The sequence below is a fragment of the Protopterus annectens genome, chromosome 9.part0, assembly GCF_019279795.1.
Source record: "Protopterus annectens isolate FY-2018-M chromosome 9.part0, PAN1.0, whole genome shotgun sequence".
NCBI lineage: Eukaryota > Metazoa > Chordata > Ceratodontiformes > Protopteridae > Protopterus > Protopterus annectens.
Genome location: NC_056743.1, coordinates 521980261 through 521998787, shown reverse-complemented (window position 1 = coordinate 521998787; position 18527 = coordinate 521980261). Strand labels below are relative to the sequence as shown.

General features: G+C 39.5%; 1 protein-coding gene across 2 annotated transcripts in view; it reads right to left on the bottom strand.

The window, feature by feature from the left end:
• Positions 1 to 18527, bottom strand: part of SLC4A5 (solute carrier family 4 member 5) — a 765106-nt gene that overhangs the window by 232944 nt on the left and 513635 nt on the right. Inside the window, exon 14 of one of the 2 annotated variants that reach the window (XM_044083082.1) lies at positions 9009 to 9043. In XM_044083082.1, the coding sequence (XP_043939017.1) occupies positions 9009 to 9043 (35 nt within the window). Of the gene's footprint in view, positions 1 to 9008; positions 9071 to 18527 lie in introns of both variants that reach the window. The other variant, XM_044083081.1, reaches the window with a different exon arrangement.

Here is an 18527-nt window from a genome sequence, read left to right as displayed (position 1 = left end):
GGATTGTGCAAACATTATAATATTGAAGTAGCTGAAAAACATTGGAAACATGAGCCACAAAGCATTACAGGAAATTATGAAGTTTATATCACATGGGATCACAAATCACCAACAGTTCAAAAGTAGATGTGACAAAACCAGATACAGTAGTCCATGAAAAGAAGACAAAAGTAGCATTGATCAATGAAATTGCTACACCCAGTGACTACAGTGTTTTACATACAGACAGACACAAAGACATAAAATAGCAGGATTTGCTGTCAGAAATAAAGGCAATGTGGAAGAAGAATACCCAGAGAGTGATGGGTTTTATAAAAAGAAATTACAATCATACTTATATACGTTACCAATACATGTAATGCTATAGGAATTGCAGGAGGACTCATTACTGGGCACTTTGTGGGTGCTGAAAAGAGCACTTCTTCATAGGTTCATAGGTTCATACTAGGCTATCTGCCCAAGGGCATTTACAAGCCTAGCCCATCGTTTTGTGGCTTCATGCACCCTTTAGTATGGGGAACTATGCCCATTATTTTGCTGTGCACTCACAATAGAGCAGTGACACAAGGTAATCCCTGGGGGCACCAACCTCATCTCCTCCCATCCATTCAAGGCCATTTTCTTGCTCTGCCCAGCCCAGTGCTCCTCCATGCACTGTTAATAAGAGTCTTTGGCATCTATGGAGTCTTTGTCTTGAATAATAATCTCCTCTAGCCGTGGTGTGTAATTGTAAGGTGCCAAGCTTTGTGGCCTGATGTCTGTGGCTCTGATGGATCTAGATTTTTTGGCAGTAGTCATCAAATCTTGTACATGGCCTCGTATGTGACTCTGAGTTAGGGGTGTTTCTACCAACAGCAGCGGTGAACATAGCTGGGCAGCTAGGGACTGCAGTTGAGACAGATTTTGAGACCCTTTTTCCTTTTTTTGCGGCTTTTTGGTGGGGGCTTGTGCTGCTGCTCTCACTGAATGCAGGGCATTGTACACATTCATTAATCTGATCATTGAGTAAGGAGATGATGAAAATGAGTATCTAGACCTCCAACTTCTAGATCTAGAACCCTCCAAGAGAAGAGGTCAAAGTAGAAGGGTGCTTCCTAACTGCCTTAGCTACATGGGTGTCGAATGACAGACTACAGTCAATGACGCTACTTGTGCCCAGTGGATTGCCACCTATTGGGTGCTGTGCCTTTTTCATTTGGTTTGCCGGCTAAGGGGCTTGGCGCATTTTTATCCATTTTTCCCTTTGGCATTTTGCTTGGCATTTAACTTTAAACTTTAGCTCAGGCACCAGTTATCCTGTTCTGTGAGACCCTTCTGAAGGATATCTTGTTTCTACTATGGTTCTTTCCCAGCCTATCTGCAAACTTTGGTCATGTCGTATCTCCTATGTTTTATGTTTTTTTGTACTCGAGAAAGTTGCAGCAACTGGGCCAAGGATCATCCTGGGAGGACACCACCTGTGGGGAGCCAGACTGCATTAGCCAGCAACTCTGACCAGATGGGTTCATCTGCATGGTTTGCAACCCATCTTGTGATGTATGGGTTAACATTTGCTGATGATTTATTCAATGGGTAATGAGTTAACATTTCATCTACGCCGAGTTTGATCGAGGTAGCGAGCCTTACTGCCTTTAGTATGGATGGCTTTGGTATCGTCAAAAATCATGTATGGTTTAAAAGGCATTGATCAAAAAAACAAACAAAAGCTAAAGTCAGGTTGCAAAGAAGTTAAAAGTAAAAGCCATTTGGGTATGAGAGGTCCATTATGATCCTCTATCTGGGTAATGATCTGTTTATGGGCTTGTCGCCATATCGGTAATGTCAATTTAATTTGTGAATGGGCCTTTGAGGCAAGGGCCTGACAGTTGCAGTGCACCACTGTGTTGGGCCCCCTGTGAGGTAAGACCACGGATTAAACAGCCAGACTAGCTGTGGTTTAAGCTGTTTTGGTAAGACTTTGATCACCTCAGGGACACAGCCAGGGGTTTAAGCCCAGGTCCCATGGATGCTGTGTTTTTGCCGGGGGAGAGATCAGGAGATGTTTGGGCTGAGCAACGTTTGGTATAGTGATATCTCTCTTTTTTGGGGAGGGAGTTTTGCAGCTGGAATGTCAGCCAGTATGTTATGTCAGCCATTTGGTAGGGTAATCTTCACTCAGATCATTTTTAGTGTCATTTGGCATTATCTGGGGAGGGAATCATCTTCTAATATTGCTAAAGAAGGCCTGCGCATATCTTAGAAGTGCTTTATATATTTTTCTCTACTTTCTCTTGGCCTTACTTTTTTATTGGGTGCTCTTGTTTTTTTTTAGTGATCAAGGGCGTCTATCCTTTTTAACCTTTTGCTGCTCTTTTAGTTTTGCCCTCCTTTGTTGTAGAGTTTTGTTAATTTTGTACTTACCGTGGAGGCTGGGTGCACTTTTGTTGTAGAGTGTTTTGTTTAGCTTGAGGTCCACTTGTTCATGCAGCTGCCTTTCAGTGCTGGCAGGGCAGCAGCTGCTGGTTAGAAGCATTTGTTCTTTGATTCAGCAGCTTCGGGGTTGGCCTTAAAGGAGTGCTTCAAAGTCTTTAGAAGTGAGAAGTTAGTCTTTACTGAGTTCTTTAAATTGACTGTGGTAGTTCAGGTGGGGTGGTTGATTCCTTTGGGGTGGGGTGGGGATTCTGATTAGGATTTCAGGTGGGGTGTGATGTTGAACATTGTGTTCTTATTAATTGCTGAGTTGATCTCACCATGTTGAGGAATGTTGTGTGATGATGACTAGTATTTTGCCGGCATTTGAGTTTATGATTTCCTATAGGTTCCAAGAAAGTTAGTCGGGTGACTTTTGCGTTCCCCAGTCTTTATTAGGGTAATCCAGGTCACCTAGTATCGGTCTGTTAGGTGATACATTGAGTGTGGGAAGTATTGATGAATTTGGCCGCCTTGAGGTTCTCTGAGTTTGTTTTGTGATGGATTTCCCCCTCTAGTGGTTGCAGAGTTAAGTGTGAGGCCACTTCTGGCTAACAACAAAGATTAAAACAATACTAATTTCATGAACTTTAATCATACTTTGACTTAGGAATGGGGTCTATTCCTGTCATGGCATTAGAAACTCAAAAGACATGGAGAAATTAAAAAAAGTGAGTGCTCTCTCAGTAATAGCAGTACCATTGTATATAATGGTAGCAGAACACTGCTTCCTTTTTTAGTGCCCCCCCATCCATGAGCACCCCCCTCAATGATGACAGTATTATAGATAAAAAATAGTGTCAGAGCATTACATTTTACCATTATGGCATATATCAACTGGCAGGGAATAGCACTGCTGTTGCTTAGAAAGTTGATGCCACACAGTTGCAATGCTGTAGGTTACAAAGGAGAAGTCACAAAATGTCACTGCTGTAGATTAGACGATGATGTCATACAGTAGTTAACTGCACAGATTACAAAAGTGCTAACAAAAGAGTGAGCTGGTAAGAGAAAACAATGCTTAAAAAGCCAGTTGGGAAGAAATGGTTTCTTAAGTAAGAAGTGAATATCTTCAGTATTTGGGTATTTTTATCCTGGAGTTTCAGAACATTTGCAGATTTTAGTATGATTTAGAAGTGGTTTGAGGTTGATCTTAAAACTGAGAAGGTTCTTTATCTGTCTGATGGTGAAGGAAATGCTGTTCCATAATTCTGCTTTTTGAGTATTAGGAGTCCTCATGTGAACTGCTGGATTTTTAGGATTCTATTAGGTGTTGGTCCTTTGATCGAATGTTTCTTCTGAGTTTGTACAATTTTATTATATTACTGATGGCTGTGGTGTTTGAGGGATATGGTAGTATTTTATGAGCTGCGCATACAATATCTGGTGTGATAGTTCTAGTCATTTCAGGGAAATGTTGTGCTACGTTCAGTTTGGGAGGATGGATACAACTTCATTTATTTTATTATAGCACTATTCAACCATATTCATTAGTGTAGTTTGAAAATACATAAAATTATAGATGCATACAGCAGGGTTGGAAGTAAGAGAGATGTTGTAATTCCCTTTTCTGATGTGGTCAGTGAAATATAGCTTGGCTTTGGGACGTAGCCTTAATTTGCAGTGGGGCATTGATGTATTGATCAAATTTAAGTTTTACAACTGTGATAACTTGGTATGGATACCTTGTATTTTGGTTTTGTTAGATAAAACTATATTTAGCAGAGTGGTAGTTGGTAGGAGGTTACTGGTGATAGATGTGATTGTTTACTTGAGTATTTTTTTTTTTACTTTTTGAATTCCAGAGAAGTTGGGATTGACGAAGAAGCAGTTTCATTTTTTTTATTACATCTATTATTTGAACTTGACACAGCAAAATGGATATGTACTTCATAATTTGTTAAGCATAACAGTATAATATTTCTCTTTCAGTCTAGCCATATAAGAATGAAGATTGACAGAGATGTCTGCAGACATCTGATTCCAGAATCAAAAGATATGGGCTCAAACTATTACTGACGTTTATTGCAACCACAGAACAAAACCAGTGAAAACCAGCTCTACTTTCCACAAAAATGGATTTTATTATAAAAACTCCAAGTCTCTAGAACAAATAAAACATCAGTATGGTAATGATTTGTTGAAATATGTTGAGGAAAAAGGAAGCTATTCTTATTATGAAATATGAAACTTTACAGCCCAAAAGGCTTAACAAGGAGTGTAATTGGCAAGGTTTTATATATTGATTGTTTTATTGGCAGCTTTGAGCTGTTTTATTAAATTGTATAATTGATTTATTGAAATGTTAAATGTCTTGGATATATATTGTGGGGTTTTAGAGGGTAATGTGTTTTACTCTGTAAAGGCAATAGCCGAGGCGCTAGAGACTTAGAGTTTTTATAATAAAATCCATTTCTGTGGAAAGTAGAGCTGTTTTTCACTGGTTTTGTTCTGTGGTTGCAATAATTTACTTCATCTATCATAGTCGAAATATTACTGACATTTGTCTACACCATAGTAAAATAGTTTTATTAAAATAAGACCTGGTCTGACTAAATGCCAGCAGCCAAACCTCTGCTAACTAGTCTTATTGTGGTACCAATGAGATCTTTGACACTAAGCATCGACTATGTGGCACTGGCAAATGCTGCTTGTAGTTTCCATGTCCCCCCCATATATATATATATATATATATATATATATATATATATATATATATATATATATGGTTCCCCTTTATAATCTCATAATACTGAATTATCGAATTTCAGTATCTCAAAACTATAGAAGTCGAACAGCCCACAATCCCGAAACACACAAACATGAAAAATACAATCCCGAAAATACACAAACCATACACCACACAACACGCACACCATTCAACCCACAACACACAGACTGCACAATCCTACACTACATCTACGCAGGAGGGCAAGCCCCCCTGCACCCCCCACACCCCCTACTTATATATACCAACTCCGAGATTGCACCAACAGTAAAGAAATGCGTTACTCACACGCAGACATTCCACACTCCCTCACACACACACACATCACACATACACAAACACATCCAACACTCACACTCATACTTTCACCTCCCTACCCTAACCCACACGCACAACTTACAATAACACACACACATACACTCAGTCACCTTCACTTCCGTAAAACATCCCGGCCAAACACTTCCTGTCCCCGTTGCTGCACTGCATAAGCACGGATTTGAGATATTCGAATTCATGCTTATGCACTTTCGACATTTTTCATTTTTGCCTTTACGGTCCAGTGATACTGAAATTCGAGCTTTCAGTATTTTGGGACTGTAAAGAGGAACTATATATATATATATATATATATATATATATATATATATCTATAATATATATACACACACACACACACACACACACACACACACACACATACATACATACACTGAGTAGTTATTTACTACGTTAATGGAACACAGTGACTAATGGATGTTTGTTTTATGTTCTGGGCTGGATATTTTCTCCGTGCATCACTTTTGGTTCTATGCACCTGTCAGGTCTGAGCACCGTTGGTGTTGTGTTTTTTTATAGATATATATATATATATATACATATATATATATATATACACACACACAAACCCACACACACACATATATATATATATATATATATATATACATATATACTCACACACACACACACACACACACACACACACACACACACACACACACATATATCTGTATATATATATATACACACATTTATATATATATATATATATATATATATATATATATATACATTTATATATATATATATATGTATCTATACATTTATATATATATATATATATGTATCTATACATTTATATATATATATATATATATATATATATATATATATATATATATATACCACCCTGCATGCCTGCAAGGTAGGAAAGAGAAGACACAGGTTCTTGTTGAATGATCCCTCTTGGAAAGGGTGGTAGATAGGTGGAATGGTGTCCTAGAATGGATAGTGGAGTGATGGAAGCTTTTAGGAGACCATGGGACAAGGACAGGTAAGTTGGTGGCAGAAATGGGTGCAACAGCTACAGCATTCTAACTGCAACAAGAGGATGCACTGAGACAAATTTTCCTATATTAGCAAGTGTGAATATGCATCATCATAACCGAATGCAATTCATAATTTATTTAACATAACTGTATACACTTTCTCTTATTGCAAACAGTGCATTATAACTCCATAGAAGCTAATAGAGCTAGTTAGGTGATTAACTTGTGCTGTTTCACTTTTATCAACTTCTATAAGGAGATAGAAATGTTTATTCCAAATACCACTTTCATAAAATTGCTTAAAAAATCATTTTCTCTCATGCCAGTTTTACTATTTATTTATATGCCTGTTTTGGGTGGCCGCGGTGGTGCAGCAGTTAGCACTGCCACCTCAGAGCAAGTGGTTCCCTGGTTTGAGTCTCAGTTTGGGTACCTCCTGTGTGGAGTCTGCATGTCCTCCCTGCAGTCATGTGGGTTTCCTCTGGGTGCTCCGGTTTACATCCACATCCCAAAAACATGCCGTAGGTAGATTGGACACTGTAAACTAGCCCTAGATGTGAATGTGTGCATGTGTGTACTTTCTGTAAAAGGTTGGGTGCCGAGCTGGCAACTCAACACTGTAAAAACTCCACTGCCAATCGTTCTGCTGGACCGTTGTTTTGCTGTGACGACCCCTAACTAGAAAAAGCCGAAAGGAGAAGTAGTAGCTATATGACTTTTTTGTTTTCTTTACTGAATTAAGAAATCTGGCCTTTTATTCTTAATTGCTAACTAACCCATTTCCAAAATAAATATGTAGCCTTACATCTTCTCTTCTTGTATACAGCACTACTGACAACCTTGATGTTTCACTCATGTTGCACCATGTGCGACCATTAGTATCCTGCATTGTACCCTTACACTATACAGAGCAGATGTCTGTTCACACTTTTGTTGACTGCACTTTAGCACTTTGCAGCATATGTCTCACCTGCTATGATTTATGTATACTGCAATGATTTTTGTCCTCAGATCAAGCCATATTCCTCCCAGAATTATTTTCTTCATGTCAGATCTTTTTAAGACTTCATGTGTTATTAAACAGAAAAGAAATCCTATAAAATATGTAACAGAATTAACAATGTGTAGTCTAGAATATGAATATCTTCTATTGTGAAATATAAAGAAGTGTTCCTCTGAGATCCTCTGCTATTTTTAAACATCGGAGCTATGAATTTTAATGTCCGCAGGTTGAAAGGTATGCTTTGCAGGGATCTGCATTTATGCTTTTTATTTTTTACATAGGTTAGTATTAGGCTAGCTGCCCTTGAGGGCCATTTTAAGCCTAGCCAATTTCCTTTTTAAAGGTGAGAATAAAACTCTACCTTGTGACTATGACGTAAACACCTTAAACATTATACCAACCTTCAGTATATCACTTCCTAAATTGTTTCCAAATGATATGCTGCCAAGGACCTGGCCACTGGCAGCTCTGAACTGAGCAGGGTACAAAGAGCACTAACGGAGTTCTTGAACCCAGAGCCCAGGGTCAGCCAGGAGGTCAAACTACAGGATTCATGAGACACACACAGAAGAAAACCATAAGAAACATTAACTGGAATTTGTTGTTCAGTAAGGTTGGCATGCAGAATTATTTAGAAAAGGAGCACAAACAACATAAAGCTAGTAGAAGGATGTTTTAGGTACAGGAAGGATTTCTATTTTATACAGTGGACATAAGACTAACATGACATATTACCCACTGGTTTGTTTGATACCACAATTTGTTTCAGCATGTGGAAAAAAAGACAGATTACAAGGGGAAGTTAAGTGTAAAGCAAGGGGAATGCTGGACAAAGTGCAGTTGAGGGTGTGTGTATTTTTATATCAGTTTGAACTTATGCACAGTTTTACAATAAGACCAGAACTCAGTGCAATGGGATGCCCTGTCCCCTTTTATTTTGTGATCCCATGTTAGTGGTGCTTTGTTACAAAAAAAAAAAAGAAAGTAAATCAGTACATTTTATATATTCCCTGTTGTCTATCTGTAGCTATATCTAACAGATAACAGTAAGAAACATTTTATGTCACATTTATTCTGCAGATACAATCCCTCTTTGTGATATTAAAAAGTGCAAACACTTAACAATAGAAATCTACTTTTGTTATACGTCCCACCACTAGAGGAAACAGTAGCTTATAAAACTGGTCTTTAAATCACCAATAAATGTAAAAAAATGAGTCTCAATCAACTAAGAAATAAAAAAAGATGGAAAGAAAATATTCTGCTTTCCTTCAATTGTCCACATTATTAATCGAGCAGATATATAACTAAATGTATTCATCTGTTTCTTTTTTGTATTTGATTTATTATTATCAATAAAGTATAACTATACAGTCCATAGCAACAATTCCACAATACAAGTAATACATTCTTCTGTTTTTGAATACCATGCCTCTGAAATATTCCTAGAAGTGTATCAATCATTTTCATCAACAGCAGAGCATTACACAGAACTACTTACCAGAGAAATATTAGTGTTGTTTGGTTCCAACAGGGCTGAAGCATTATGAAATGTTGTATTCACTACCAGACAAAACAGAAAGATGCATTCATTGATAATTCAATAAAAAGCAGAACTCGCTTTCACATTTACTTCCAAATGTTCTTATTGATGAAATGCATTTTAATGAAAATGCAGAACATATCATAGTACAAAATGGCTGTGTCAATATCAAATGTATAAAAACGTGTTTTGCATTAAACAGCCAGAGTTACCAAGCTTACATTTTACCAATAAATAATGACAGAACATAAGGTACACAGCTGTGTCAAAGAGTTAACAACAACTACGGAAAGTCAAGTGAGTTTATTCGGCGTTTATAATTTTGGAGCATATTAATAGTGTGTTATATAAGATTATGTTTCCTTGAATACTCTGTGGACAGAGACCGAGACAGAGACAGTGGCTGAGACCAAACGTTCGAAATTTTAAGTGTTCGAAGATTGACTTTCAATAGCGCCGTACAGTGCTGATAGGGAGAATTTCCCTTTTCTGCACTGAAGTGCGGTCTCAAAGTTGATATATATAAGTAGGGGGTGTGTGGGGGGTGCAGGGGGCGTGCCTCCCTGCCCATGCTGTTAAAGTGTGATTTTCTATTTTTAGTTTTTTTTTTTTATTATTTGATGTTCGAACATCCAAATGTCGAACATTTGGTCTCGCCCATACAATGTTCGACATTTTGGATGTTCGAACATTTAACATAGACCCTTCACTTTTAGGGAATGTAACTTGAGTACTGTTACAGCTTAGTGATACTGATTTTTAGTTTCCAACAGGACAGACGTGGGCAGGCTGTCAGCAACTTTAATGCTGCATCACACAGACAGCATTTCATCAGAATATTCTATGCTTCCTGCACACAATTGTCAGTATGCACTTATGTTCCAGGTGTGGGATGCAGCTATATCACATTCCCATATTCCAGGTGTGGAACATAACTATATCACATTCCCATGTTCCGTGTGTAGGACGCAACTATATCCCATTCCCATGTTCCAGGTGTAGAACGCAACTATATCCCATTCCCATGTTCCAGGTGTGGAACGCAACTATATCCCATTTCCATGTTCCAGGTGTGGAACGCAACTATATCAACATTCCCATAGGTTCATAGGTAGGTGTACTAGGTTATTGGCCCTGGGGCCCATACAAGCCCAGCCAAAAAGGTACCCTGGCTTTTGCCACCCAAGAAAATTATTTTCCTGTGCCAATGTCGAGCAGAGCCACAGAGGTGATCCCCGGGGTGAATTTCCTATTTCCCATCCAATCATCAAGATTTTTCTTGAAGAGTGCTAATGAGGAGCTTTGTTTGATATAGATAGGTAGTTTATTCCAGAGTATGGGAAGTCACTGGGACAGGAATCTATCCCTCCGGCATGTTCTGTTTATTGTGGTGACAAGGTTTAGGTCCCTAGAGCATGTAGCTTGGAGGGATTGGGATTTCTTTAAGTGGAGCATGTCCAACAGCTCTGGGTTTGACATAGCTTTGTATGTTAAGCAGAGATCACCTCTGAGTAGGCGATATGCGATGGAGTAAAGCTGGAGTTTTTTGAAACGGTCAGCATAGGGCATCTGTTCGAGGCCGGCCATGTTCCAGGTTTCTGAAGTTTGGAAATACTGTAGAAACTTATGGCTGACTGATACCTTTAATTGTTTTTGTTCATTTTACATAAAGTAAGAAAGTGTAATATAAATTCATTCAGTGAAGCTGTTTTCTTGGAAACAAACCTGTGTAGAAGGTTATATAGGAATGAGAGTGGTACCAACTGGTTTTCTTTGAGAGTAAATGATGCCTGGAATAGGCTACAAAATTAATTTAAATCAAGCAGTAGTTTAGATATTTTAAGAATACCTTAGATATTTATTATAGAGTTAACTGTTTTGGTGCATTGGCAGACTAAAAAGGCATTATTACCTGTGCATAATTTGAATGGAATACACTTGAAGCAAACACATAAAGTAGACAAAAGAACAAACAGTGTGAATACAAAATAAAAAACTACTGGCATGTCAGTGGTGGTAGGGTAACATTTCATACACAGTAAACCACTCTTGAATAGCGCTAGCAAGAAAAGGAAGTACAATAAGTAAAATGCAAATATTCTTATCGACAATTCGAGTAGTCAGTACAGAGGCGAAGCGGATAACACACTGTGTGTCTGTGCTATGGTTTCATGTTTCCTGAACAAGTCTGCACTTTGCATGTCATGTTATTTACAGCAGTATAAAATGTTATTAACATCTAATAATTTAGTTCACTTCTTTTTGCAGAGAGATTCCACAGATTAGCTGCTGCCTGAAGAAAACAAATGTGACGCCCTTCATTTTACAGTCTTCTATGGGCAGCTGATGTTTTTTATCTTTAAAGTCCACTTGGCCTTCATTTCTTAATCTTCATCACTTAACTGTTTGCTTTCAGAGTGCATGTTCCTGCGTCTTGGTCACCTTGACAGAAATATGTGTTTGTATTAATGGACTTCCAAACAAATGCAAACAAAAACAAGGGAAAGTGGGGTTATTTAGCTGCTGCCCAAGGGTGGCAAGGCAAGTAGAAAGGAAAGGGCACTGAACCATCTGAAATATTGGGACCCAAAATATAGAAACTGAATGGCTGAAAAATTGATTTGTATACATACTAAGTCTGAGATGCCCTTTCTCTGAATATGCCCTTTTCCCCAAGGTATGGAGATCTTAGAGTTGGTATATATAAGTTCAGGGGGTGTGGAGGGGATGGCTTGCCAGCACTTAGCTGCTGCCCAAGGGTGGCAAGGCAAGTAGAAAGGAAAGGACACTGAACCATTTGAAATATTGGGACCCGAAATATGGAAACTGAATGGCTGAAAAATTGATTTGTATACATACTAAGTCTGAGATGCCCTTTCTCTGAATATGCCCTTTTCTCCAAGGTATGGAGATCTTGGAGTTGGTATATATAAGTTCAGGGGGTGTGGGGGGGTGGCTTGCCAGCACTCAGCATTTTAAGTGGTGACATTTCAATAGGGAGCCCTGAACACACCTATAAAATAGAAATAAGAAGTTTCTGCTAACCCAAAGAAAGTTGGAAGAAACCGGATCTGCTTGGAAAGTAGCAGAGCTGTGAGAAAATATGAGCTGATGAATTTGTTAAAAGAAGGAAGGTATGACAGTGGGTGAAGCACAGACAGCATAAACTGAGGCAGATAGTGACACATATCCAGGCATAGTTCAGGAACCCCTAGCACAAGAATCAAGGAAAAGAGCAAAAATAATGAGCGAACAAAGGCTGAAAAACAGGGATGGATTTTCAATACTGCTCTTATGTACTTAGAAAGTTGTTAGAATAGCAGGTTTTTCATTAGTGTGCATTTTCTGAAACTCAAACCTCTGTAATTATGCAGTGAGTCGAGTCCTGAATGATTTGCAAGAAAACCACAAATTATATGAGGAAAATGGTTTACTATCATAATTCCGACACGCATCTTGTTGACACCAATACAGCAAATGGCAGGGGTCGAATGGTGACAATGTCGAACCCGACACTGTCAAAGTAGAAATCACGCCCCTATCTCACCCCATGTTAAAGCCCATTTAGAAGTCGAATTCGAGATGTACTTTCAGCAATGTCGGAAGTCGAAATTGTCACTTTCGAGCTTGGGAGTCAGAGATACCGGCATTCGACCGAATGTACTTCGGAATTATAAGAGTAAACCGAGGAAAACACCAAATATATGATGGAAAATTAAGGATATTCTATTAAATTAGGAACAGCTGAAAAGAATGCACCTAGTAGAGCAGGGTCATAAACCAGAATTTGGTGAGAAAGACACCTTCTTGGCATCACAAAGATAAAAAGAGGAGGAGGAGGAAGATATTTCACAAGAAAAGCATGACATCCAAGGTATAAAGGAGTAAGTCATGCAACAAATCTATCAAAGAGTAAGATGACTGGTCATGTGTAGATAACCTAGAGATGGGTGTGCAGATTCACACTATATGTAATCAGTCTTACTTGGAAGGGAGGTTCGAGCACAACTTCAGCACAGCCTATCAGGGTCAAAACATTTTTTGATTAACCTCTCTCAATATAGATACATATATATATATATATATATATATATATATATATATATATATATATATATATATATATATATAAATGTGACACCCAAGCAGCCGCTACCCCAAAACAAAACACGTGCAACACATATCTCACAAAGCCAGTGTGCCGAACAGTCACAGCCCTTAAGACTAAACAACACACCTGATAGACTTGTAATAGGTGACTCTATCGTCAGGCACACTGACGTCCCACTCACCAGGCTGAACAAGGAGAGGGTCACGGTGAGCAGCCTGTCGGGCGCTAGGATCCGCCACATAACACAAGCACTCAGGTCACTCCAAGGCAAGTACAAATATGACTCAGTCATTGTCCATGCTGGTGTGAATGACCTGAGAAGTACCTCCCTGGACTACATGAAAAGAGACATAAAGGAGCTCTCTGAGCATGTAGCCCAGGCCGGTATGACCCTGACCTTGAGTAGCATCTTACCCTCACCAAGAATGATGCCACAATATGAAGACAAGATGATCAATTTCAACAATTGGCTTAAGTACTGGTGTCATTCAAAGGGGATCCAATGCCTGTCAGCTTGGGATGATATGCTCGACAAGCCACGATGCTTCGCTAGGGATGGCTTGCACCTGTCACCCCTGGGCTTTCGGATATTGGCAAAGGTTCTTGCTACCCCCATAGTGCCTTTCTTAGGCAAGGCTCAAAAGGCAAACCCACCTCCATAGGTATCACAAGGGATAAGAAACTAAGAGTAATGCTACTCAACGCCAGAAGTCTAAACCTCAAGATGCACGCACTCGAAACTCTCCTTAGCATGGAGAACATCAATATCTGTGCAGTAACAGAAACCTGGTTCAGGGCTCCCGAGAGCACCCCAGCACTACCAGGTTATTCCTCATACCATGCTTTTCGGCCCCAAAACTTGGACCAAACCACAAAAGGAGGGAGAGTATCGATATTCAAAGATACCCACACCTCCAGGTTGGTGGCAAAGCACGAAGCATCAGAGACTATTCATGTGCAACTAACAGTGGGTAAAACTGCCTTCCAGTTTATAGCCTGCTACAGACCACCCTCCCAAACCCAGGAACCCCACTCGGCCTTCCTGAGAACACTGGAAAATATGAAGGTCTCTCCAAACACCATTATATTGGGTGACTTCAACTACCCAAACATAGACTGGGAGCATTACTCTACCTCCAACACCCTAGCCCAAAGGTTCCTAGAATTTATAAACTCAAATGCTATGGAACAACTTGTTACCACTCCCACAAGAGGGGAAAACATACTGGACCTGATCATCACCAACATGGGGACTCTATGCTCCAGACCAGAAGTGTATCCCTCACTGGTAAGATCAGACCATAAACTAATCTCACTGGATATTCACATCCCGACCCCACCCCCTGCCCAGAAAACCACAGTGAAAAACTTCTCTAAAGCAAATTTCACACTCCTCAAAACTGAGGTGTAATCCTTCAAAGCCCCCAGGCCTGTGGAAAATACAGCCCAGACCGCAGAATCCTTTATAAACGCATTCTATGAACACCTTCAGGAATGCATGGATCATGCGATCCCAAATAAAACCAAGACCCAATCCTCCAAAGGCAGACGTCCTGTCTGGTGGACCCCAGCCATAAACAAACTATACAATAGAAGGATGAATCTACTAAATGATAGAGCAAAATCAAAAAAAGGGAAGGCATCTCTGATCAGTATTAGCAAAAAACTACGGGCACTCATAAAATCGTCTAAGGCCAGCTTCGAGAGAAAAATTGCACAGGACACTAAGGATAATCACAAGGCTTTCTTTAGTTATGTTAGGAACCTGGGTGGTAATTCCCAGATATGCTCAGAATTAGTCCAAAATGACAAAAAATACACCGAACCCACAGACATTGCCAACATCCTAGCTGCCAGGTTCAGCGCAAACTCCCCCCCCCTCCCCACCAAAAGAACAAATATCTATCCCAGCAGAGTACTGCCCCCCTGACATCTCAGATGCTCAGGTAAGAGCCGCCCTCTCAAAGCAAAAAACACAGCATCAATGGGACCAGACGGTGTCCCGGGCTGCGTCCTACATGAACTCTAAGAAGAGCTAAACCCAAACATAAAACTACTGTTCAATCTCAGCCTTACTACAGGATATGTGCCCAAAGAGTGGCGTACAGCAACAGTGGTCCCTCTCCATAAAGGTGGTGCCTCAACGGATCCTGGAAACTATCGCCCCATAAGCCTGACTAGCTTGGTCTGCAAAGCTATGGAAAGGATCATCATGGACCTCATAAATAAAGATATTGGGGACCTACAAACACTGGATCCTACCCAGTTCGGCTTTGTTAAGGGCAGATCCTGCCTCTTAAACCTGGTTGATTTCTTTGAAACAGTCACCAAGGCCATTGACGAGGGAAGGTGGTCCACACAGCCTACCTGGACCACGCAAAAGCCTTTGATACAATACCCCACTTGGGCATTATAGATAAGCTCACCAGCTTAAATATAAACCCCTATGTCACTAGATGGATTGAAAACTGGCTCAAGGACAGAACCCACATGGTTAGAATTGCTGGAGCCATGTCAGACTCCAAACCAGTTACAAGTGGTGTCCCACAAGGCTCAGTCCTGGGACCTCTCTTGTTCGGTATATATTTCTCGGAGGTACAGGCCAACATGGAAGGACTATGGCTGACCAAGTTCGCAGATGACTGCAAACTGGGCACCATAATCGACTCTCCAACCGACACAAGCATCCTCCAAAAGGGCCTCATAGAAACAGACAACTGGTGCCAGAGCCATGGCCTCAAGCTAAATGCCAAAAAGTGTATAGTCATCCCCTTTGGCAAAAACAAAGTGCCCACAAATTACCACATAGGTGGTAATCCATTAAGTACAGAAGAAGTAATTAGGGACCCAAGTTGATAGCAATCTCTCATTTGACAACCACGTGGCCAAAGTGGTTAGAAAAACATTTTATATAGCCCACCTAATCATGAAGAGATTCACATCTAGATCAGGGGACGTCATCGTGCCTCTTTACTCATCCCTCATCAGGCCCATAATTGAGTACAATGCCCCTTTTGGTATGTACCTTACCAGACACCTGCAGCAACTGGAAAGACCCCAAAAGTACCTCACCAAGAGGATCAAAGGGCTCAAACAGATGCCATATGCTGCCCGGTTAAAGAAACTCCAGCTCTACTCAGTGGCATACCGCCTGTTCAGAGGCGATCTGTGCCTGACGTATAAAGCCATGTCCAACCCGGAATTAATGGACATGCTGCACCTCAGAAAATCCAAATCCCATCGAGCTACGCGCTCAAGAGACTTGAACCTCAGCACTGAAATAAATAGGACATGCTGGAGGGACAGATTCATAACCCAGAGGCTCCCTTCACTCTGGAATAAAATCCCAGTCCAGGTTAGGCAGAGTCCCTCATTGACTCTCTTCAAGAGGAATCTTGATGAGTGGATGGGAGATCGTAGGTTTACCCCGGGTATCACTTCTGTGTCACTGTTAGAGGCACAGTATACTAACCTCGAAAAAGGGCATAGCAAAATAAATTTAAAATGGGTGGCGAAAGCCAAACACATTCTGGCTAGGCTTATAAATGCCCTAGGGCAGATAGCCTAGTATGAACCTATGAACCTATGTGTGTATGTATGTGTGTGTGTGTGTGCATACATATATACATACACACACACACACACACATATACACACATATATATATCTATCTATCAAAAACTCACTATAAAAATTAAACTGACGTGATCTGCCCCTCACACCACTGGACATTAAATATAACTAACTCCATGTGTGAAGAACCGTGAAGAGGGAGGATAACTCTTGAAGATATATTATTTTCAAACTATTCAAAATAGCATAATTCAACAACTTTATTAGCAGAAGAAAATTAACAAAAGCAGCAGCATGCTATAAATGAGTGCCACAACTATATCTGTGGTATTCATATAGCTATATATATATATATATATATATATATATATAGTTTCACTTCACTATCTCGAAATACTGAAATCTCGAATTTCAGTATCTCGAGACGTAAGTGTTGAATGTACAGTTGCCCAAAACTGCACATGACTGAACTTGGAAATGTTGAATCCGCAGCTGTGGTGGTGGGTGTGGTGGTTTACTGCGTCTGTAAGGTGTGGTGTGCTCTGGGATATGGGGATGGCTGCTGATGTGTGGATGTAGCTGGAGATTCAGTTAAGTGTTTTTTTAAGGGTTTTGGGTAGGGATTTGAGTGTATGTGAGTGTGTTGGGAAGTTTTAGGTGTAGGTTAGGGTAGGTAGATAAGAGGGTGAGTGTGTAAGTGTTGAAAGTGGTAGTGTTTGTACATATGTAATGTGTGTTAGTGCAACGGGAATGTAGAGTGTGTAGCAGAGAGTTTAGTGTCTTTTTATTTTTAGTGCAACCTCGGAGTTTGTATATATAAGTAGCGGGGGTGTAGAAGGCGCAGCCACCCACAAGGGGGGTGAAGGGGGGCTTGCCCCCCTGCTTATATGTAGGTATGGTGGGTTTCATTTGTATTTTTGTGTGTGTGTGTTTTGTTGGTTTGTTGTAGTGTGGAGAGGAAGGTGTATGTGGATTTGCCTGTGTGGTGGAAGATGTATCTTAAATCAGAGCATCACATACTGAAAGTTTGATATTCTGAAGTTTCAGTATTGTGATGTTCAGTTTTATGAGGTTTTGTGATTTTGTTGTTTCGGTACTTTCATCTCAAGATACTGAAATTCGCGATTTCAGTATTTTGAGATTGTAAAGTGAATCCATATATATGTGTGTGTGTATCTATATCTATATATCTATATATATATCTATATATATATATATATATATATATATATATATATATATATATATGTATGTATATATATTGATACATATGTATGTGAAGTCAACATCTGTTTTGATGACACAATTTGGTCAACAAAACTGGCAGCCGACACTTGTATAAAATCACTCAATCCCTAGGGTTTGGGAATATGCCCTTTAATTGTTATTGTGCAGCCTTAGAGTTAGTAAATATGATTTGCAATTTAATTGCATAAAAGTTGTTTTAAATTAAATTTGTTTTAAATTATTATTTATTAATTAAATTAAGTTTGTTTTAAATTATTTTTGTAATGTTTTAATTTACATGCTCTAAAGGTATCCCCAGAGCACTCATATATTTTGTTATTAATGTTAGCGTCATTGATACTTGGGTATTTCAATTAAATAAGTATACCTATAGATGTGTGTGTGTATGTATATGTGTATATATATGTGCTCCTACTTCAAATAAATGAAAGATCACTTATATGAAGGTGATATCGCTGAGATGAGATCACCAAAACTTCAGTTTAACAAACGAGTACAATGCCAAAATGCTTCCCATGGTAAGTAATCAGTTGGCCAACATGGGG